Genomic DNA, 23371 nt, shown 5'->3' on the forward strand with positions numbered 1-23371 from the left:
AGCGGTTTGAAGAACTTCCATGAGGTGTATCCTCAACATTCAGAGAGTTGGTGGAAACACTGCCTTCAATGGCTGTGCTCTAGGGAATCTGGCAGCCTTAGGAGTGGATGGGTGAGGTGATAAAGGATTTCCAGTCGCAGTGCAAGATGTTCCCCTATGCTCAGAGCTGCTGGAGTTTCGATCACTGGTAAATGGGAAGGGAAGCTCCTTACATCCTTGGAAAGACATGTGAGGAACTTGTGAGTGTGTCAGTCAACACCTCCCCTGGCCTTTCAGTACAACATGATGCTGCCCAAATACCCTGAAGCAAATCTAGGAAAGTGTCAAGGGGTTTCAGTAACCTCTCATTGGGCCATCACACAATGAAATCTTAGCTCCAGCAATGGTTTGCAGAGTGACACTGACACCAATGTGTTCCCCTCAGCCTGCCTCTCCATGGCTGGAGACAAAAAAAACCTGCAGATGCTGCAATCCAAAGTAGACAGACAGGAGGCTGGAAGAACATAGGCCACATTAGGAGGTGGAGAAGGGTTGCACATTTACCTCCTGCTGCTGCCTGGCTTGCTGTGTTCTTCTAGCCTCCTGCCTGTCTACCTTGTATCTCTACGACAGCTGTTGTGCCTACTCTATCTGACAGACACCTAACTGAGACATGGTCGAGCTGTGGAAGCCCTGTGTACACCTGCTCAAACTCTCAGGCAGCTCTGCCAGTCCCGTCTTGGTTTGCCTCTACAATTCCAACAGCAGAGACCGTTCCAGCCGGGTCACAGCTGGGGGGAGCCATCATCCAAGTGCCCACTGGCCTCAGCCCTCACTTGTATCTTCCTGATTATGTGGCACTGACCAGATGATGACCTAGGCCTGGTCCACAATGGACATCCCACTGAGGGGTAAGTACCTGCACTGAGTGCTGGGTATACAGGAAGTGTGTGACTCCATCCCCTCAGTGGTCACCTTCTAAGCAGCTCTCAGGTGGAGCACATGGGGCCTAGTCCTGCGTCTCCGTCAGTCACCCCTATAAATGACTGATGAGCTTAGAGTGCTGGGCTCCACTACCTTTCACAGGAACAATAGGCTGCCCCAGTCACCAGGAATGCCAATAAATCCAACTGCTCCTCACTCTCCACACTCACTAATCCAAATTCAGGCCCAGCTAGCAAGTGAGCATGCTGCTAATTTCTGAGGTTTGCGCACAACCCATGTCAACAGATGGATCTCTGACATTCCAAACCTCCTGTGGTGTAGTGAGGTCTTTTCTCCCACAAGCATAAGGGGAAAAAGATGAGATTTCCAATAGTGCTAAGGAGCAACCCTCACTGCTCGATTGCCCTCTGATTCCTCATATTTTTCAGTTGTCCTTCACTGCTCATGCTCTCAGGAAATCTGCACAAGGCCAGAGGAAGATGCAGGCTTGGATGATGCAATTACTGAGTATATGTGATGACAGAAGCTTATGAGAAGGGAAGCAGTTTACACTTCAATGTCCATCCTGGCCCTTAACCATTCAGAGCCCAAACTTCTTCCACTCACATTTTGTCCTTTTAAAAATTCATTCATGGGATGTGAGCATCACTAGCTGGGGCCCATTCCAAGGGGGAGTTTCAAGATGTCGACTCTTATTATATTGCCCAATCAGGATGGTGAGTGGCTTGGAGAGGAACTTGGTGTTCCCATGTATCTGCTTGGTCCTTCTAGATGAGTGTGGTTGTGGGATTGGAAGGTGATCTCTAAGGAACTTTGGCGAATTTCTGCAGTGTATCTTGTAGATAGTGCACACTGTTGCCACTGAATAGTATTGGTGGAGGGAATGAGTATTTGTGCATGCAGTGCTGATCAAGCAAGTTGCTTTATACTGGACAGCGTCAACCTTCTTCAGTGTGTTGGAACTGCACATATCCAGGCAAGTGTGGGGGTATTCCATCACACTCCAGATTTGTGCCTTGTAGATGATGGACAGGCTCTGGGGAGTCAGGAGGTGAATTACTCACTGCAGGATTCCCAGGCTCTGACTTGTTTTGCTGGCCATTGTATTGAGGTGGCTAGTCCAGTTCAGTTTCTGGTCAATGGCACCCCCAGGATATTGATAGTGGGAGATTCATTGATGGAAATCCAGTGGATTCCCCTGCTTTACTTAATCACATATGTCAAAGGCTGTCTTATCCCCACTTCTGGAATTCAGATCTTCTGAGCATATTTGAACCAAGGCTGTATTGAGGCCAGGAGCTGAGGGGCCCTGACAGAACCCAACTGGGGATCACTCAGCAGGTTATTATTCCCTAGGTGCTGCTTGATAGCACTGTTAATGATACCTTCCATCGACTTACTGATGATTGAGAGTTGACTGATGGGGCAATAATTGACCATTTGGATTTGATCTGCTTTTTGTGTACAGGACATACTTGGGCAATTTTCCATTATTAAGTCAAGTGCAGCTGTACTGAAAGTGTTTGGCTAGGGGAGTAGCACATCCAGGACCACAAGTCTTCAGTACTATTGCCAGATTGTTGTCCAGGCCCACACTCTGTGCAGCATCAAGTGTCTCTAACATTTCTCGATATCACATGGAGTGAATCAAATTGACTAAAGACTGCTTTCTGTGATGCTGGGACAGAGGCCGAGATGAATCATTCAGTTGGCACTTTTGGCTGAAGATTGTTGCGAATACTTCAGCCTTATTTTTACAGCTTTGTAAGATTTTTGTTAGGCCCAGTATTACCTTCAGTTCTGGTCGCCACATTCCAGGAAGGATGTGGAGGCATTGGAGAGAATGCAGAAGAGGTTTACTAGGATGCTGCCAGGATTATCTGGTATGAGCTACAAGGAGAGGCTAGGAAAACTTGGGTTGTTTTCCCTGGAACAACAGAAGCTGAGGGGAGACCTCATAGAAGTTTATAACATTGAGGTGCTTAGATAGGGTTGATGGTCAGAAACTTTTTCCCAGAGTTGAAATGCCGAATACTAGGGGGCATTTAGGGTGAGAGGGGGAAAATTCAAAGGCGATGTGAGGGGCAGTTTTTTTACACAGACAGGGGTAGGATTGTGGAATGTGCTTCCGGGGTAATGGTGGAGGTAGATACGATAGCGGCATTTAAGAGACTTTCAGATAAGCACACGAATAAGCAAGGAATGGAGGGATATGGACCAAGGGCAGGCAGATGGAATTATTTAATTTGGCATCATGTTTGGGACAGCATCATGGGCAGAAGGGCCTATTCTGTGCTGTACTGTTCTATGTTCTATGATGTGCTTGGCTCCTCCATCATTGATGATGGAGATAAACACTTGCTGCTTATTCTGCTTGCTATACAAGTCGTCTTGTATGGTAGCTTCACCATATTTCAGGTATGCCTGCTGCTGCTCCTGGCATGTCCTCCCGCACTCTCAACTAAACCAGGATTGATCCCCTGGTTTGATTGTAATGGTTCAGTGGGGAATATGCCAGACCATGATGTTACAGATTGTGCTGGAATATAATTCTGCTGCTGTTGATGGCTCACAGCATTTCATGGACACCCTGCCTTGGTTTACTAGATCTGTTTCAAGTTTGTCCCATTTAGTATGGTGATAGTGCCACATAACATGATGTAAGATATTCTTATCGTGAAAATGGGATTTTGCCTCCATAAGGACTGTAGGGTGGTCACTCTTACCGATACTGTCATGGACAGAATCATCTGCATCTGGTCAAGTAGGTTCTTCTCTCGTCTTTGAGTTCTCTCACTCCCTGCCACAGACCCAGACTAGCAGCTATGTCCTTTAGGACCCAACCAGCTCAATCAACAGTGTTGAGTGCGGTGGTGCCACTCAATGATGGAGGACATTGAAATCCTAACCCTCCACCCCCACCCCAGAGTATGTTCTCATCCTTACTGCCCTCAGTGCTTCACGCAAGTGACATTCAACATGGAAGAGCACTGTTCATCAGCTGAGGAGGGGACTGTCACATGGCAATCAGCAGCGGGTTTCCTTACCCATGTTTGACCTGATGCCATGACTTCATGGGATCTGGAGTCAATGTTGAGAACTCCCAGGGTAACTCCCCCCTAATAATATACCACTGTGCCACCACCTCTGCTGGGTCTGTCCTGCTGGAGGGACAGGACTTATCCAGGCTTAGTGATATGGGACATTGCAAGGTGTGATTCCGTGTGTACAATGACATCAGGCTGCTCCTTGTCTGTGAGACAGCTCTTGTAATTTCAGCATGAGCCCCCATAGTAAGTAAGGGGGACTTTGCAAGGTCAATAGGGCTGTTTTTACCATTGCCATTTCTTGCGTCTAGATCGACGGCGGGTGGGCTTTCATTCCTTTGTTTGTCCCTTTCTGGTGGTTTGCGGTTGACTAGGCCATTACAGAAAGCAGCTGAGAGTCAGTCACATGGCTATGCGCCTGTCGGTTAAGGATTGCTCACATTGCTTAGTAACACAGAACCTGCTTTTCACTGGAATTAAGCAAAGTTAAGTCACACTCAAACACTGGTACAGAATGTGTTAGTTTCAGCAATTTGTTAGGTTATCTGGTGATCAATTAGTGTATAAACACAGATTTATTAATAGTGGTGCCCGGCTAATCTTAAAGGCATAGGACAAGTACTGAAGTAGACACAATTCCCATCAGACATGCACTGACTGTAAATTCTTTATAAAGATGAAAGTTTACACCTTCAGGGCCTATATCTGAAACAGTGAAACACCTAACTGTTTGGTCACTAGACTCCTTCCCAGGATTCATCAGGATTCTCTTGTTCTGAATTTGGCCAACACCTGAACTGCTGCAATCAAAATGAGTTCCATCTCCAGCCGAGCTGCAGCTCCTTAAAACATTCACTACAGGCCTCCCCCAAACAGGTAACTAGAAAATACATCTGTCCAAATCTGAAGCCACAAGGAGTTGGAGATTTTCTCCCAATTCCAGATTCATTCCCATGTCCATTTTAAATTCCTGTTCAGCCACCTCCAAGTTACTTCTTCCAAAGCTACCTACTGGTCCCTTTCAGTGATACAGGAGCACTCAATTAACACTGGTGTCTTCAGCAAACTGCCTCAGGATGAGCAGCAAGAATTCCTATAAATCCTTCAAGACAAAATCTATTAAAAAAGAGAAGTGAGATTGTGGTATTAAGATCCAATTTAGAGCCTGCAGTGACTGATCAGCCAAATGTGTAGATTACCTACACTGCTATAATTTGCATCCCTGCCTCTTGGACCATGCATCTCAGATTTGGTGTAAAGAACATATCACTCTCAGGCATTATGAATGAAGACTTGTGTTGTATCAAGGGAGGAAGGTACCTATAAAAAGGATCATCTGCCAGAAATGAACCTAGAAATACATTTGTTAGATCATTCTACTCCGAAGCAAAGTTGGGAAAACCAGTGCTAGAGAAAATAACTTCTCTTCAGGAATCGCTGCATTAACTACATTGCCAGGTACTAACGTTAGCAACTGGTGTATCCATGATGCTGGAATGCGGTGTTAAAAACAAATGGCAGTGACACAGCAATAAGTGTGGTCGCACCTGGTGTATTGCGTACAGTTCTGGTCACTACATTATCGAAAGGATGTGGAAGTTATGGAAAGGGTTCAGAGGAGATTTACTAGAATGTTACCTGGTATGGAGGGAAGGTCTTATGAGGAATGGCTGAGGAACTTGAGACTGTTTTCGTTAGAGAGAAGAAGGTTGAGAGGTGACTTAATTGAGGCATATAAGATAATCAGAGGGTTAGATAGGGTGAACAGTGAGAGCCTTTTTCCACGGATGGTGATGGATAGCATGAGGGGACATAGCTTTAAGTTGAGGGGTGATAGATGTAGGACAGATGTCAGAGGCAGTTTCTTTACTCAGGGAGTAGTAGAGGTGTGGAACACATTACCTGCAACAGTAGTAGACTCGCCAACTTTAAGGGCATTTCAATGGTCTTTGGATAGGCTTATGGATGAAAATGGAATAGTGTAGGATAGATAGGCTTCAGATTAGTTCCACAGGTCGGCGCAACATTGAGGGCCGAAGGGCCTGTATTGCGCTGTAATGTTCTATGTTCTAAATCAATACGCTTAAAAAAGGTTTCATTTGTTATTTCTTTTTATAAAATATGTACACTTTTTTGGTCATGAACAAGTAAAATGGCACATGAAGCATCGCCACACTAGTCAATATTTTAACTCTATATATCCCATTGTCCATTCCATAACCTCTAAAATTCATCCAGTTTCTTTTGCCCCCAACAAGAAAGGGGAGTCACAAAAAAAATTACAAAACAGGCCAACTGTACCACAATGCTAAAAAATAGCTGTTAAGTGCAAGTTAAAAAGCTTTGATAAAAAGCTAGATTGCAACATAATAATATTAACTGTAGCAGTTTAAATACAAGGCTATCGTTAAAAGATTTCTTTCTTGGTTTGACATACATTTTTTTGATAGGTGCCACAGATTTAGTTTTTATTTAAGCTATATACACAACCAGCTCTAACACTGAACAGTAGCATAATTACATGGAGCTTATAGGTTATAATAACATGGTAAGTATACAATTAAAATACTGGCAAGTACAGTTGAAACATATTTCTTTCCTTCAAGGTTTTGAATTTTCATGAGTGCTAACACTAGTCAGGTGACCAGTCACCTGACTTTCCCCCTTGCTATCCATTGTCTTAATCTTTCAGTCTTTACTGTATCCAAATGGTGTTACTTCTATCCGGTCTTCGTGTCTCCACAGTAAGGTCACCAAACGTCGAGAAAAATTGCTCCATTTCCTTTTGCAACATCTCATTGCGTTTCTCAGCATCCTCCCGGGCACGCTCTGTGTTCCTCATCTTTATTTCCACCATGGTGTACTTCTTCCTTTCCTGGTCCAGCTCATCGTGAAGTGTCATCACTTCTGACTCCAGCTCAATGTTTCTTTGCTCCAAACTGCAAAGTAGAAGAAGAAATGAACAAAACTGACGGGGAAATGATCAAAGATTTGTGTTAGTTCTGAACGATATAACTATCAGTTTGCATGTTGATCTCACTCCCTTTGCAAAGACCAAAGTTTATAAATGCTACCTAAACATGAAACGTCTGTTGAGACGAAAATGACATTCACAATAGGGTGATTGGTTAATGGTAGTGGGCTAAGATGGGGAGTTGGATTGAAACAGGAGTAGGCCATTCAGCCAGTTGAGCCTGTACTGTCATTCAGTGAGATAATCGCTGGCCTGTGGCATAACTCCATATCCCTTAATATCTTTGCTTAACAAAGAAAAAAAATCTGAATTTATTTGTTAGGAAGTAAACCTGATGTTGTCAATTGACTATCTGTTGTGTAAACAAACTTATTTTCTGTCAGAATTTAGTTCAACAAAAATGAATATTTAATTGGTTTTGTAATGTATTGATACATAGAAGAACTGTGGGGTGGAGTGTGTGTGAGAGAGAGAGAGACAAGAGTGTGAGAGATAGATAGATAGATGGGTAGATGGAGCGAGAGAGAGAGAGAGAGAGAGAGGTTGGTGGAGATAATTCTATACAGAATTTCTCAAACACAAGCTGGAGTCATTGTCAGGTACATCCTGAGTATGCATTCAGAGTAGATCCTGACGTTAATCATAACTCAATTGTCATTGGGTTACAGAATTTGCCACTTACTGTAAATTTCTGTCCCAGTTACTTTCTGTTCCTTTCTTTTTACTGCTTTTAAGAATGACACCAGAATTGTGAGAGACATTCTATGCTTTACATTGAAATTCAGTTTGAAGGATTATTGGCTCTTAACAAATATGTTTGCATGGGGTTATGGTGATTTCATTTGAGGCTTCACAGCTGGATAGGAATATTAAAGCTCATAATAATATCCAAAAGGCAGTGAGAGCTGGTTTGGATAATGATGCAGAATTTGCTCTGTTCTTCTCTCAAGTGTCAGTCTTTGATGATTTAAAAGTCTTAAGATTCTTATTCTGTGATGTCATTGAGGTGCAAGATGAAGATTTAGCAAGGCATTGAGACAATCCCCAAAATGGAGATTTAGTGAAACAGTAACCCCATAGTCCATGCTGTCTAACCTGATAAGGAAAAGGTCAATTGCAAATGTTTAACTGGGTGGCACGGTAGCTCAGTGGTTAGCAGTGCTGCTTCACAGTGCTAGGGAACCAGGTTCAATTCCAGCCTCAGGTGACTGTGTGGAGTTTGCACATTGTCCACATTCTGCGTAGGTTTCCTTGGGGTGCTATGGTTTCCTCCCACAGTTCAAAGATGGTAAAGGTAATCTTTTACAGATTTGCTCAAACACAAGCTGGGGTCACTGCCAGATACATCTTGTGAGTAAGCATTCAGAATTGATCAGGTGGGTTGCCCATATATCCCAAAGATGTGCAGGTTAGTTGGATTAGCCATGGTAAATGTAGGGTTACAGGGATAGAGTGGGATGCTCTGCAGAGGGTCAATGTGGATGATGGGCCAAATTGTCTACTTTCACACTATAGGATTCTATGACTGGAAAGGGAAGACAAGGAGCTTGTGGTTTGACTAAAATGGCGTCACAGATCCAAATTTGGAGTACTGCCACTTGGCATCCATTATATTGGTTGTGGGGGAGAAGGGGAGGAGAGGGAATGGAGAATGGGGATGAGGGTTTGCACTTCAAATGTGCACATTTCACTGAGGCAGCTGCACATATACAACTGCAGCTTCCCTCCAGACTAGGCCAAATTTCATAAAGAGAGAGTGGGAAGTCTAAATCTTGTACAGTTACTTATTGCAGAGGAATAGTCCCAGAAAACGTTTGGGAGAGGTCAGATGGTCCTTTGGGATTATTAATAATAGACTTTAATATGAATTTAAAAGTGGATAAACTCATTGGAACTGTCAAGCTGTCAGAGTATTTAAATCTTCAAAAGAAAACTGCAATGCTATAAGTAAGTGCTTGCTATTTGACTTAATAACTTAAGTCATTACAGGATTAGTGTTGCATAACTTGTTTCACAATCTATCATTATTACAGTGGGATGTGTGTCAGTTCATAGTTTGATTGACAGCTCCTCGGGCTAATAAAATCTCTGAAATATGGGATAAAAGAGAATTAAATGTAATGAATTCAATATTTTTGTAAAATAATGAATTCATCAATAAACATTAAATAACATTATCTATGGCATGCTCCTGAGTTCTTCCAATGGTGGATACTTGATGATTTGACATGGAGAGCTTAAGGGTAGGGTGCTAGATGGGGGCATACGTTGGCAACAAATTGCCATGGAGATTGGTTGAGGGCTACACATTTGCATGGAGTCCATACCGACCCTCCAAAGAGCATCCCACCCAGACTCACCCCTCCTTACCCTGCACTTCCCACGGCTAACCCACCAGCCTGCATATCCCTGGTCACTATGTGCTATTTAACATAGCCAATCTACCTAATCTGCACATCTTTGGACTGTCGGACAAAACCCTTGCAGACATGGGGAGAATGTACAAACTCTACACAGACAGTTGCAGAGGCTGGAATTGAACATGGGTCCCTGGCACTGTGAGGCAGCAGTGCCACCCAACCAAAGTTTCTCCAACCAAATCTTGCACAATAAAACTTTTCATCCCTGGACCCACCCTGGTACATCATTTCTGCATTGTCTCAGCAACAACTGTCAGTGACACATTCTAAAGATCCATTGAATAAATGATTGAAATATCACTTTGGGATAGAAATTGTTTGCTGCCATTTTTTGTGTAAGAGATTGTGACTTATGTATTGGTCACAATCTATTGTCATGGTGTTTGGCTCTGCCTCCTCATTTACCTTAGGGTAGCACTGGGTTAAGCAGGGCCCATGCTGCTGCCTACCAGACTATTTAGCAGGGACTGAACAATGTGCATTAGTAGCATTGGTCTACAGCACAGAAAAAGCCCTTTGGCCCATCAAGTTTGTACCAATCAAAAACAACAACGACCTAACTATTCTAATCTTATTTTCCAGCACTTGATCTACAGCCTTGTATGCCTTGGCATTACAAGTATACATCTGAACCCTCACAACATCTGCAAACTGTTACGTTATGCATGTGCTACAGCCAGCTCTACTTCAAAAGTTACAATGAATCAGCAAAAGGCATCACTGAACACTTTTGGTGGAAGAGAGCAGTGCCAGCAGGCTGGGAGAGCACTGTCAGATTCATGGATGTGGTGCTAGATGCCTTTGCCATGTTGGTGAGATGCTGGCTTACTTTTCCGGCCAGCCCATCAGCCTTCGGATACTGACAAGCAGCATGGTGACTCCAGCTCCAACTTGGCAGGAGGGATGGCCCAAAGCTGGCACACTCTCTGCAGCAGCAACTCCATTTCCCTGTGGCACCGCAGATCAAAGACATCGTCACTCTTAACCCCCCATCCCTGGCTTTTGCAGCGTTGATAGGGAAGGTCACCAAATCCCCCACTCTTCCTGTGAGGAAGCAGCAACACTCTCTGTCCAGTCTCAGCACTCACCACAAACTACTGCAACAGTCCATGCTCACTGGCACAGCCTACAATGTCAGAAATTACTATAAGTTACTTTCCCTGTATGTTTGGTGTTGGGCACTTTAACTGATATTCGCACAGGACCCTGTTTGAAACTGAACACGTTCTTTTTGGTGAGTGACAAGCAGATCTGTTGAATGGATGTAACTTTACAAATAAAGAGTTAAATCAGCTGGGAGGGCAGGGTTGCCACGGCAGCACCATTCCATGGCTTCTAGCGCAGACTGAACTCCAGTGGGAGGACTCCTCTCACCACAGAGTACCGCATGGGTCACTCTGGAAGTGAGATGCACAGTACATCCGCGTCAGAGTCTTTGGCTTATAGAGTGCCACCTCTGAATTTCACAAACACTGTTTTTCTCCCCTCTCCAATTTGTTTTGGAATCAGATTCTGGCCTTGAGTAAGCCAGAAATTGTGTCTGGACTGGGTCATTACTCGAGAGATTCCAGCTTCTTGTCTTTGACACGGGGATGGGGTGGAGGCTTTTTGGGGATGGTGGTGGTTGGAGGTGGAGGCTGCGGGTCTAGGAGACAGAACTTCCTCTGATGGCCACATGATTGCACATTCTCCCTTCCCTGTCTCCCAGGAAGCAAACTGCTACATTATCCTTGTTACCTGCTAAAGCAAAGCAAAGTTAATAGCATGGTTAACATTGTCCTCCTAAGGGTTTGCTAAGCCAAGTTAGAGTAATAGAGGGGCAGAACCCTAATGGGATCTTATGTCCTATTGAAGGTTATTGATGACGAAGCAGAAAATAATAATCTTTTGTGAAGGAGGAAATGTGATTTCATATGGAACTGCCCATCATTGAATATGTAATTCATGTCACATTCAAAATACAATCATGTATTTACAGGAGCTACGGCAGTTTCCAGCTGCTGCATCAGAAGTCACTATATGCATGAAACAAATAAACTACAAAAGGTTTTGTTGGTTATGTTCACCTACTACCATCCTTAGAAATCATAGTTGTTAATTTGTCTTCACAAAAAAAAAAGAACATAACACTGGAGAGCTACTCAGAGCTATTTCAGATGCTGCATGATGCAAGTTAACAGTCTCAAGAACATATGACTTTCTGCTTGTGCAAAATGTAAATTCACATTCCTCTGTAAACAGCAATGCTACAATTATTGAATTCCCCATGGTGATTCTGGAACAGATGATAATTTTAAGTGAGGGACATCTGGATTTCTTAATTTTCCCAGCAGCTACCCTCTGGCACCAGCGCAGCTGGAATATGGTACAGAGAATGTTTGCTACAAGACCAAAGATTCCAGTTCATTGTTTGTCTGCTACAATTGAAAATAGCATCAAAATGAGTGCATCATGTGTAAAGGGGTTTGAACTGAGGCATCTGTGAAGGCTATTTACTGAAAAGTTTTGGTTTTAAGAGCTCCAGTATTGTAGTACCTGGTTGTTTAACTCGCAAAGGGAAATTTCTAGGCATGTGGAAATAGTTAGAAAACTAATAAAGAAAGTAATAAATTAATATGGTTTTCGTAATGCAGAGCCCTTTAGTTCAAATGGCAGACGTAATGATTTTAGAAAACATTTGAGAATTCCAAGTCAAGAAACAATCCAACAAAGTTACTTTTTGCCCATTCACCCAACCTATCTCTGCCCATTACAGATTCCTTATGTCTTCATCACAATATGACCTCCCACCTATTTTTGTATTGTCAGCAAATTTGGATCCATTACCCTCTGCCCCACAACTGAGTCACTAATATAAATAGCAAATAATTGGAGTCCTAGGACTGATCCTTGTGACCAGTTACATCATTCCAACCTGTAAAAGATCCATTCATCCCAAAAGTCTTATGTGTTCACCAATTCTTAATCCACGTTAATACTTTATGCAATACCATAAGTTCCTATCTTGAACAATAACCTTTTGTCACCTCCTCGAATGCATTATGAAAATTCAAATAAATTATATTAACTGGTTCCCCTTCATCAACTCTACGTTTGTATCCTCAAAGAATTGCAGCATATTCATCAAACATGATTTCCTTTTCACAAGGTGGCCATGATGTTGCAGTGCTGGTGTTGGACTGGGGTAGACAAAGTCAGAAGTCACATGGTGCCAGGTTACAGTCCAACATGTTTATTTAAAACCCGACAAAGGAACAGCACGCTGAAAGCTTGCGATTTTAAGTAAAGCTGTTGGACTATAACCTGATGTCATGTGACTTGTGACTGTGTCCTTTTCACAAAACCATGTTGACTCTGTTTGGATCATGTTAAACTTTTCTAAATACTGAGCTATTTCTGCCTTAATAATAGACTGTACCACCTTCCCAATGACCAATGTCAGGGTAACTGACCTAGTTCTCCAGCTTTCTGTCTCCCTTCTTTGGACATGAGCAGCTTTTCAATCCTCTTGAACCCTCCAGAATCAGTGTGCTCTGGAATAATTTGACCAATGCCTCCATGACCTCCACAGCCAGTTCCTTTAAACCCCAAGCGCAGACCATGAGATCCTGATGATTTGTCGCACTGTAAACATGTCTCCATGATAGCAATCAAGTCATATCCATTTATTTCTATTTGTGCTGTCGACTCATTTATCTTATTACAAACACTGGATTCGTTCAGATAAAGAGCCTTCAGCTTTGACATTTTCACCATTATTACTCTCCGATTCTAAGTTCTGTTGACCCTTCTGCATATATTTTCTAACTTTATCTGTCGTACATTCAATACTGTTTGCCTCTCTACAACTTGCATCTATACTCTCTTATTTCTTTGTGTGTTAAATGTCCCTTTGATTGAATCCACCTCCCTCATTAATTTAACTAATTAATTTAACATCCTATCTGCAGATGGTAATAGATGGAAGTGAATAGCCTTATCAATGCCCCATTGTATTCTGAAGACTGCCTTAAATTCAACCCACAACACAGGATGTTGGAATCAAAGTGAACACCAGTCCTTATCTGGAAAGGGTCATTGAACTTATATGAGTTGTCCAATGGGGCAGCCACGTTATCTTGGTCAGCTGTTAGCATTCAGTTGCACCAGAAAAACATAGAACCAACAGTTCTGTGGTCAAAAAGCCAGATAATAAAAATTGCTGGCCATCAAGCAAAGAACATAAGTAACAATAATGGTTTGAACATTGTAGATCACAACAGTGAGGAAGGTAAGAAAACACATACTTCATAAATAGAAGATTGGCTGGCTACAGAACAATAGAATAAATAGAAACAGTTATTTCCTTATTGTCAATATGTAACGTGGTGTCCAGCTGGATCAGTGTTGGAACCTCAACTCTTTGCAATTTTTAAAAATGATTTGAATGAAGGGGCAGAAGGGATCGTTACCAAGTTTGCAGATGCCACAAAGGTAAGTATGAAATAAGTTCTGAAGAAGACATAAAGTGGATATAACATTATGAGGTTGAGTGTGGGCAAAGATCTGGAAAAACGTGTATAACGTGGGAAAATATGAATTGTTCATTTTGGCAGGAAGAAGAAAAAGAAGCAAATTCTCAAAATGGTGAATGATTGAAGAATTTTGAAATAGAGTGCATGAATCTGAAAAGAGTAGGATTCAGGTACAGAAAGTAATTAGGAATGCTGATAGAATGTTATTGTTTCTTGCAAGTGGAATTGAATACAGAATCACAGGGGTGTTATGATACAGAAATAAATTCTTTTAGTCCATCGTGTCTATACCAGCTCTCCAAATAAGTATCATTATTTCGTGCCATTTTCCTACCTTTAGTCCAACCCCTGGTGAACCGATCCCAACCGGTTGGGTGTATAAGATTCTTCTCACCTTGCATTTGTTTTTGTGCAAATCAGTTTAATCTATGTTTAATCAGTTTAATCTATGTTTTCTGCCTCTGGACCATTCTATGAGCAAGAACCATTTCTCTTTACCTACTCTATCCAGCCCCCTCAGGATTTGGAAATTTTTATTTGATTTCTTCTTACTTTCTTTTCTCCAAGAACAGTTGCAACCTCTCCAAACTATCCTCGTAAAGTAAGTCTTTCTTTAGAAGTGTACATATATATATATAAAATATCTGTGCAAAATGCATTATGTCACTTCCTGGTATTGAAATTCATCTGCTACCTTTGTGCTCACTCCACCAAACTGCCTAAGTCCTCTGAAGTTCAACTTTGTCCTTCTCACAGTTTATAATGTTTCTGAGTATAAAGGAAGGGAGATGATGTGTCAGTTATACAGGTTTGGTGTAGCACTGTGCACAATATTGGCCATTTTATTTAAGAAAGGATGTAAATGAGTTGGAAGCAGTACAAAGAAGGTCTCCCAGAGTAATACTTGGAATGGACAGTTGTCTCATGAGGAAAAAGAAAAGTTGGACAGCAAGGATTGTATCTGCTCGGGTTTAGGAAATCCAGAGGCAACTTGCAAGCTGCTGAAAGGATGTTGGAAGGATGTCTCTCTTGTGAGTGGCTATCAAACGAGACATTACCATTTAAAAATAAATTGTCATCTGTTTATGACAGATATTAGGTAAAAACAATCACAGAGTGTTGTGAGTCTTAGAAACTTTCTTCCTGGACTAGAAACAGAGTCTTTGAACAGTTCTAAGATCGAGGTGGTTGGATTCTTGTTAAGCAAGGTGTTGGAAGTTTTTCAGGCTTCGAAGGGATTGTGCATTTGAAGCTGTGTTCAGATCCACCGTGATGTTATTCAGTGGTGGAGCAGGCCCTCCATGGTTGTTACTCCATGGTTGTATTTTCTTTCATCTCAAACATCCTTATCACACGCAGGAAGTGAATACAGAATTTCTGTCCATGACACTACTGTAACTCCTTGGATGCTGGACACTAGAAATTGGCAAACTTCTATGCTGAGATGGCCTACATATTAAATCTCATGAGGACAGACTTTCACATGGGCATTATGACTTTTTAATGCATAGGACTTCTTTGTAGAAATGCACTCTTGCTTGTCCTAGGTACACAAGCTAAAACCTCAAATGCCTCATTGGCTGTTAGGTGGTCCCTTTAAGAGCTGCTGCTTCTTGCTACAAGTGGAACATACACAATGCACACTTTTATTTAAATTTTGTACTTGGGATCTTACCAGGAAAGTACAACTTTGATTCACATACTTAAACAGCCAGAGACCAGCATGAGACGGCAATGGAGTCCATTCGTTTACAGAACTGGATAGGTAGCAGAAAGGTTGCTTGCCATGAGCAAGCAACCTCATGGCAACTCTATTAAGAGATTATTCTTTATGTGTAAGACTTGACAATATTCAATGATATCAGAGTTGAGTTCAATCCAACCCTGAAGCTACATGAATGCTTCCAGCCTAAAATGATCTATGGATACTTGGAAGTAACATCTATTTCACAACAAAACGGGAAGATAATTAATTGGGAAAGTTATGGGAAATTCTGCTAATGGTCAGTGTTATTTGAATTTTGAAACTGTAGAGTGCAGTATATCAAACAGTGTATCTGTTCTGTGCAGTCTTAACAGCCACGTACCTTTTTATTCTTGCTTCATACTCAATCTTCTGTTTTGTTACTTCTTGCTTCAGGCTTGTCACGAGACTGTGCAAAGCACTGTGATTGCCAGTGGAAGTGTTGGAGACAAATGTGTCACTGTTATCACTGCTGTTTGTAGCTTGACTGCTGCAACCACCCCCACTGCTCCGCTCGTACTTATTCTCAGAGTCAGTCCGAATAGATCTCTCATGCACTGGTCCCTCGGAAATTGGGTCTTCGTAATTTGCTGCATAAATGTCTTGGTCTGGGCAGGTAGTTGTGGAGGAGCGGCAGGAATTTGAATGTTCCATCAGAGAGATCTCACAGGACGACGTCGACCAGGTGGCACTGTCCACACTCTGCTTGTCATCAGAGTTTGAAAGCGAAAATTGCTGCTGCACATTATCGTAGGTGGATAGTCTGTTGTGCTGCGTGGATTCACTGTTCACTGTGTCCTTGGGCTTATTGTCTCTCATCGTGACATATCCGTTGGGCATCCACCCTACAATTCGATTGTTTAAGGAGGAACTCATCATATCTGTGCTGGAGATACCCATTCTCACCCCCCCGTTCTGCATGCTACCAGTGCCCATCTTGGTCCCTGTTCCTTTCAGTGAGGAGTTTCTCCTTGCTTGCAAACTGCCATTTGGCAATGTCTGCATTTTATCCTGGTTTTCTGCAGGACTGCTGAAGGACCCATTTGTCACGATCCCACTGCCTTTAGAATAGGCTGGATTCTTCTTCACTGTGATGGGTGGGCTTCTATTGACATCCACTCTGCAGAGGCTGGTCTTGGGGCTGCCACTGGATTTGTTACCCCCGTTCAGTGCTGTAGGAGAACCCCCCTTCTCATTGCTTCCCCTTTTTGGAGACTCGGAGTTATCCCAGGAGCACTGACGGACAGGTTCGACAGCTGGCTTCTTGTTCTCTTTGTTGGGAGGCGGAGAAAATGGCACAAAGGATTTCTTTGGTATCTCATTGTTGTTATTACACCCGTCCTGTCTGCCCTGAATCTCTTCTCCTTCTTTGGGAAATAAGTTGCTGTGTTCACTTATAAGTACAGTCATTAATTGCTGAACCAGGACTGTCCCTGCAGAGTGAGGAAAGGAGAAAATCAATGAACAAATAATAATGACAAATATTGCACAATGTCTTCTTTGTAGAATGAAACAGTGTAAACGTCACAACATTTGCAACAAGCAGTTAGGCAGTAACGGATCTTTAATGTTGCCCCCCAAGTTTATTTGGCAGGTTCAAAAGTGAGAAGTTGACAGTATTGGGGTCTAGATTAGAGTGGTGCTGGAAAAGCGCAACAGGTCAGGCAGTATCTGACGAGCAGGAAAATCGACGTTTTGGGCAAAAGCCCTTCATCAGAAATTAGGCCACACTCCTGATGAAGGGGTTTTGCCCGAAACATCGATTTTCCTGCTCCTCGGATGCTGCCTGACCTGCTGCGCTTTTCCAGCACCACTCTAATCTAGACTCTGGTTTCCAGCATCTGCAGTCCTCACTTTTGCCTGATTGATGGTATTGCCCAATGCATCATCTATTTGTGCAAGGAAACCACTAAACATAATGGCTTTCCTGGTTTAATCTCAGTTTGCCTTTGAAGGGGGAAGGTTTTGACATACATGGGACAATGACCCTGCCTTTGAGCTAGAAGCTCCGGGTTTGGGCTCCACACCAGGAAGTAACCACAAAAGGAGCATTCATAATGTAGCCTTTAAGGCCAAGGATCAACCTGTGAATCTTTCCAATCTCTGCCAAGGGTAAGAGCAAACTTCTGCTCAGCTATGTTATGGGAGGAACATTGTAGCCGCTGTCATAATTACTCATATATGAACATAATATCCACTCCTCCCTGATCCCCTCAGTGATTGGCTTATTGGTGACTCTGCCACTGAAGATGTTGGGAGTCCTGTCAAAGGACGGTCAATTCAGTGTTGCTGCCTAGTCCCACCGAGGGATCCTTGTTTTATTAATTCAGTGGATGTGGAGTTTGTTGATCACGCAAACATTTACTTGTGGCGGTGTGGTGAGGTGCCTTCTTGGAGCATTGCAGTTCATTTAGCAGAGGCAGACCCAAAATACTTGCAGATGGAAGTGTTCCCATGTGTTTTCTGCCTTTGTCCTTCTCAATGGTAGTGCCTGTGGTTTGCAAGATGCAGTCCAAAGAACTTTGATGGATTTCTGCAGTGCATCTTATAGATGGTACACACTGTAGTAGCTAAACATTGATGGTGAAGGGAGTGACTGTTTGTGGATGTGGTTCCAGTCAAGTGGGCAGCTTTGTCTTGCACTATGTCAAGCTTCTTGAGTGTTGTTGGAGCTGCACTCATCCATTCAAGTGGGGAGTATTCCATCAGACTCCCAACTTGTGCCTTGTAGATGGTGGATGGTGATGACGAGTCAGCGGGTGAGTTACTCGCCACAGTATTCCTAGTCGCTGACTGGCTCTTGTGGTCACTGTATTTAAACGGCTCATTTACATCACTTTTTGGTCAATGGTAAACACAGGACGTTGACAGTGGAGGATTCGGTGATGATAACGCCATTGAATAACAAGGGGTGATAGACCATAAAACATACACACAAAAGCCAATCAATCACCCATCAAATCTGTTCTGCCCTTCAATATCATCACTGATCTGATAACCTCCAACTATACTTCCGGCATTTTACTCAAATTTTCCATGAATATTTTAACGAGTAAAAATATGTCTATCTCAGCCTTCAAGTCCAGTGACAGTACTGGAAACAACAGTTTGATATCTATACCCGAAACAAAAACAGAAATAATGTGCCAGGTCCTCAGAACTGGTGGTAGCATGGAAAAGGATAGTTTTTATCTGGAAGGTGAGGTGGGGGTGGGGGGGTGGGGTGGGGTGGAGGGGTGTAGTAAACGATTGATGGAGATAGAGCCCAAAGAGAGAGAAAACCCAGTCGGACAGACAAAGGAGTGGTTAAAGTCAGCCTGGGGAAAAAAAAAGTTGCTAATGGGGTCTGTTAATGGCTGACAATGCATTGAGTGTGGTAGCATTCTCCCAGACTGACCTTTATCCACGCCTTTGTCTATCCAATTGTTTTGCTCCCTGTTTGGGCTCTATCTCCACCTGTTGTTTACCCTCCTCTCTTGCCTCACCCCATCTTCTGTATAAATATCAACCTGCTCCATGCTACCATCAGTTCTGAAGAAGGGTCACTGGATCTGAAACGTCTGTTTTTGTTTCTGGTTTCCAGCATCCACAGTTCTTTCGGTTTTTAGCTTGATGTCTGTGCTTAATGTTATGTGGAGCCTTTGTCAGACTCAATGTAGAGAGCCAAGAGAGCTCACTCGATTTGCCAGCCAATTAAACTAAAAATTGGGCAGGACCAATTAAAATGCGAAATTCTATTGTGCAATTCTTCTTTATGAGAGAAAAAAAATGGCCCATAAAAATTTTTAAAAGGGAGTAACATAAGCATTTGAAAGAGGAATAACAGGTATATATTTAAAATGGACAGGAAGTGTGATTAAAGTAGATTAATGCAGTTGAAGAGCTTATAACCATCAAAGGTTTGATGACCCTATTGCTATGGTTTCCATTTAGTTGGTTAAAATGTTGACCTAAATGTTGACCATTTCTCCTAAAATGTTAACCTCTACTGTATTCTGATTTTATAGACCCCACAATGAGAAATCATCATTTAAACAAAGAGTAAACATGATTTTATGATCATGCATTTATTAGAGCTTTTTGAGGCTGTAACAAGGAGGATAGATGAAAGGGAATCAGTAGATGTCATATATTTGTACTTTCAAAAGACATTTAATAAGGTGCAGCATGAAAGATGATTATAGAAGAACTCGTGGTCCTAGGATTGACATGTTATGATGGATAAAAGATTGGTTGACGAAAAAGAAACAGAAAGCTAGAAAAAATGGGTCATTTTCAGATTGGTAAACTAGAACTAGCAGTGTGCCACAGGGATCAGTGCTAGGGCCATTTAAATGGAGAGAAATTGCAAAATGTAGTGGCACAGAGGGAACTGGTTGTCCACTTACTTGAATTACAAATGGTTTGGATGTTGGACGAGTAATCAGAAATGGAAGTTGGATTGTGGTCTTTATTTACTTACATCCATCACTTGGAAGAGGAGACCAAATGAATTATAAATAAGTTCACACTGATTCAAAAATAAGTGTGAAATTAAGTTTAGCCATTGGAAATTTAGGGTTAAAGGGAAAGTGTAGTGGGATGGGTCTGGGTGGGATACCCTTTGGAGGGTCGGTGCAGACTTGTTGGGCTGAATGGCCTGTTGGGATTTTATGGAAGTTACAAGAAGAAGATAAGAGTACTACTCAATGGAGAGCCATCATGAGGCTGGATTGTACCTGATCAAGAAGTCCCATCAAAATAAGTGACAATCAGGTACTTAGCTAGGTATCCGCAAGCTGTATTGAGGACCCTATCCTCGGTACAGAGGTTGTACCCTTGTGCAGCTGCTGTCGGTAATGATGGGAAGGGTAGTTCAGCACTGCAGTCAGGCTAGGGGTGTTGCTCTCAGCAGATTATCCCTTCCCAGTGCCAGGTCCTTTGATCAGGAACTGAGTATTGTTGAACAAGGGATCCCAATGGTATGCCCACAAGCAATAAGGACAGGATCCGCCCTTCAGCTCCTTCACACCCCAGGACAGAGGCAGGTATGAACTAAGGCTCTTTTTCACCACCTGACTGATTACCCCTCCCACTTCCTGCAACCAAATTTATCATTCGGTGGGAGATAAATTATGCAAAGATTCTGCAAAGGGATACAAGTAAGTGGGCAAAATAGCAGAATGTGCGTAATGTGGAACAATGCATTCGGAAGAGCAGAATATTTTTTAAGTGGAGAAAAATTGCAGAATGTATTGGCACAGAGGGAACTGGTTGTCCACTTACTTGAATCACAAATGGTTAGGATGTTGGTAGAGCAAGTAATCAGAAACGCAAGTTGAATTGCGTTCAATAACGCATCTTTATTGCAAGATGAAGTTAATTTTAAAATAGGAAAGGTTTGTTACAATTGTGTGGGGCATATCAAGTAGTGTGTATAGTTCTGGTCTCCATGTTTAAGGACAGATATATACTTACATTGGATGCTGTTCAGAAAATGTTTACTAGATTGATTACTGGGAATGAAAGATTCATTATATCAGGAAAGGTTGATAAACTCTTCGGAGTTTATCAGACTGAAAGGTTATCATGTCGAAACCTATAAGATTTGAAGGGACTTGACTTTACTGAGAAGGTATTTTCCCTCATGGGGGGAATCTAGAACTAGGGGACACAATTTCAGAGTAGTCTGTTCTGATATAATGCGATAATCCCATTCCAGTGTGATCCCTCGTTATAAGAAAATCATGTAATAGCAGCACCATTTAAACTAATGGGACCATATTCACATTATAGCCAATACAGGTAAGAAAAGTTCACATTCTACAAGTAATGGCCTAAATTCTTCAATCGCGTTAAAGCCAATTCGCGTGGAAGAAATGCATGTTATAGCAGAGCCAACTGTAAAACAAACTCCCATTTAACACACAAAGGAGAAATATCTTGCCTCAGAGGATCATTAATCTTTGGAATTCTGTACCCTGAATACAATGAATATGTTTAAAATTGAGTGAAACATATTTTTTGTTTTACAAGGGAGTCAAAGATTATGGAGGCAGACAGGAAAATGATCAGAATAACCACAATATTGATGAATGGCAGATTAGACTGAAGGAGCCAAATGACCTAGTTGTGTCCTATTCCCTATGTTATGATGTCAGAAATTCAGCAGTCCATCTACAGGATTTGCCAACCAATCCAGAAAATAATGATGTAGTACTCATTCACGGATACCCTGTAGTTAGAGAATTAATCCTTTGAACTTCAGACCCTTAAAAAAAACAAATTCCATGTGCTGACAGTGTCTCTGACTTCAACATTGAGATGGATAGCTGCAGTTTAATGTAAAAGCTACTCTTTTCAAACTCATATCCAGATGCTAACAACAATAAAATATTCCCAAGTATGGGATTTCTTGTAGCTCCCCAGGTAACCTACATGCCCATAAATCTACTTAAAATTAAAGTTAATTTAATTTCAATGATCAGCAGTGCTTTTCCAACACACTGGGTTACCTCACAATGCTATTGCCAGGTTGTCAACTTTATACTCTATGAGATTTATTTTATGAACCTCATCTGTTAAGGGAATAATGTAACCCAAGAATGCTGGAGTTGGCCCCATCTATTATATAGCCAGTTCCATCTGCGGTCTTACTCTATTTATTTTATACTTGAATAAAATAGATTTTAATATTAAATTGATGTGTCATTGAAAACTTCTGCACAGAAGGAAGACCATAATCACAAATATCAAATTGCAACAAATTGTAATTCCATAGAGATGATTTAAACCCAATCCACTCAGCAGAAATGTTTTGGTGAGTAGTAACAATTGCTCAGGTTTCTTTGCAGCTGTTAATTCACCTGTATCCTCTTGACTGCAATTTTTCCACTAGGTTTCTAGATACGTAGCTAAACTTCAAAGTTGACTGCTTCTCTCTAAATATGTAGATTGAGATTTCATGTTGACTTGTAGCATTGAACAAGACCTGATCAGTGAAACCACTGAGGCCCACACACTGGGTTCAAGGGGGGTAAGGAAGATAACTAACCAGTTATTCCCTTCAGTTGTGGGGTCAGCAAAAGTAGGAACCTGAATTGTAGGATTAAGGATCTCCAGCTCAAACCCTGTATCTCCACATTACCTGAGGCTAAAATGTTGCCTATTTTTCTACAAGTTGTCCATCTCTATTGCACCTCTCTGAGGCAGCACATAGTCCCAGGGCCCATTAACGAGACCTGGACAATACGCCTCCCACCTTTGATTGTCACCATATTTCTACACACCTCATCAGTCATCTACGTTCAAATCAGATCCGGAAATGGGGTATTCTTCTCATTATCTAGATACACAATCAATATACACCAGCACAAGTAGTACCTGGTTAGGTAAGTGCCTGATAGAACATCACACTGCCTTCTTGTTCTATTTTTTTGGAAGATTTTAGCAAGCCATTTTCTATTTCAATGGTTTGTCATGCATTCTAAACAATTGATTTACTTTCACATTCTGAAGCTGAGAGGTTGCAGTGTAGTGATAATGTCACAAAAATAGTGACTCAGGCTCTAATGTTCTTGTACATGAATCCAAACCCCACCTTGCAGATGGTGAAATTTAAATCTCTACTGAAAGCAGCCAGCCTAATAGTAACCATATAATCACAGTCAGTTGTTGTAAAAACCGGTTTTCCAATGTTCTTAAGGGATGAAAATCTGCTGTCCCCTCTGCTCTCGCCCACATGTGACTCCAGGCCCACAGCAATGTGA

At 42.0% G+C, this 23371-nt stretch overlaps 1 protein-coding gene across 6 annotated transcripts in view; it reads right to left on the bottom strand.

The window, feature by feature from the left end:
* Nucleotides 1-6071: 6071 nt before the first annotated feature.
* The window catches only part of arhgap24 (Rho GTPase activating protein 24), a 445505-nt gene continuing 428205 nt past the window's right edge, over nucleotides 6072-23371 (bottom strand). For all 6 annotated transcript variants that reach the window (XM_043696029.1, XM_043696073.1, XM_043696039.1 and 3 more), the window contains 2 exons: nucleotides 15967-17056; nucleotides 6072-6910 (listed from right to left, as the gene is read on the bottom strand). In XM_043696029.1, coding sequence (XP_043551964.1) covers nucleotides 6667-6910; nucleotides 15967-17056 — 1334 coding nt within the window. In that variant the 3' untranslated portion in view covers nucleotides 6072-6666. The remainder of the gene's footprint in view (nucleotides 6911-15966; nucleotides 17057-23371) is intronic.

The sequence above is a fragment of the Chiloscyllium plagiosum genome, chromosome 1 (genome assembly GCF_004010195.1).
Source record: "Chiloscyllium plagiosum isolate BGI_BamShark_2017 chromosome 1, ASM401019v2, whole genome shotgun sequence".
Taxonomy (NCBI): Eukaryota; Metazoa; Chordata; class Chondrichthyes; order Orectolobiformes; family Hemiscylliidae; genus Chiloscyllium; species Chiloscyllium plagiosum.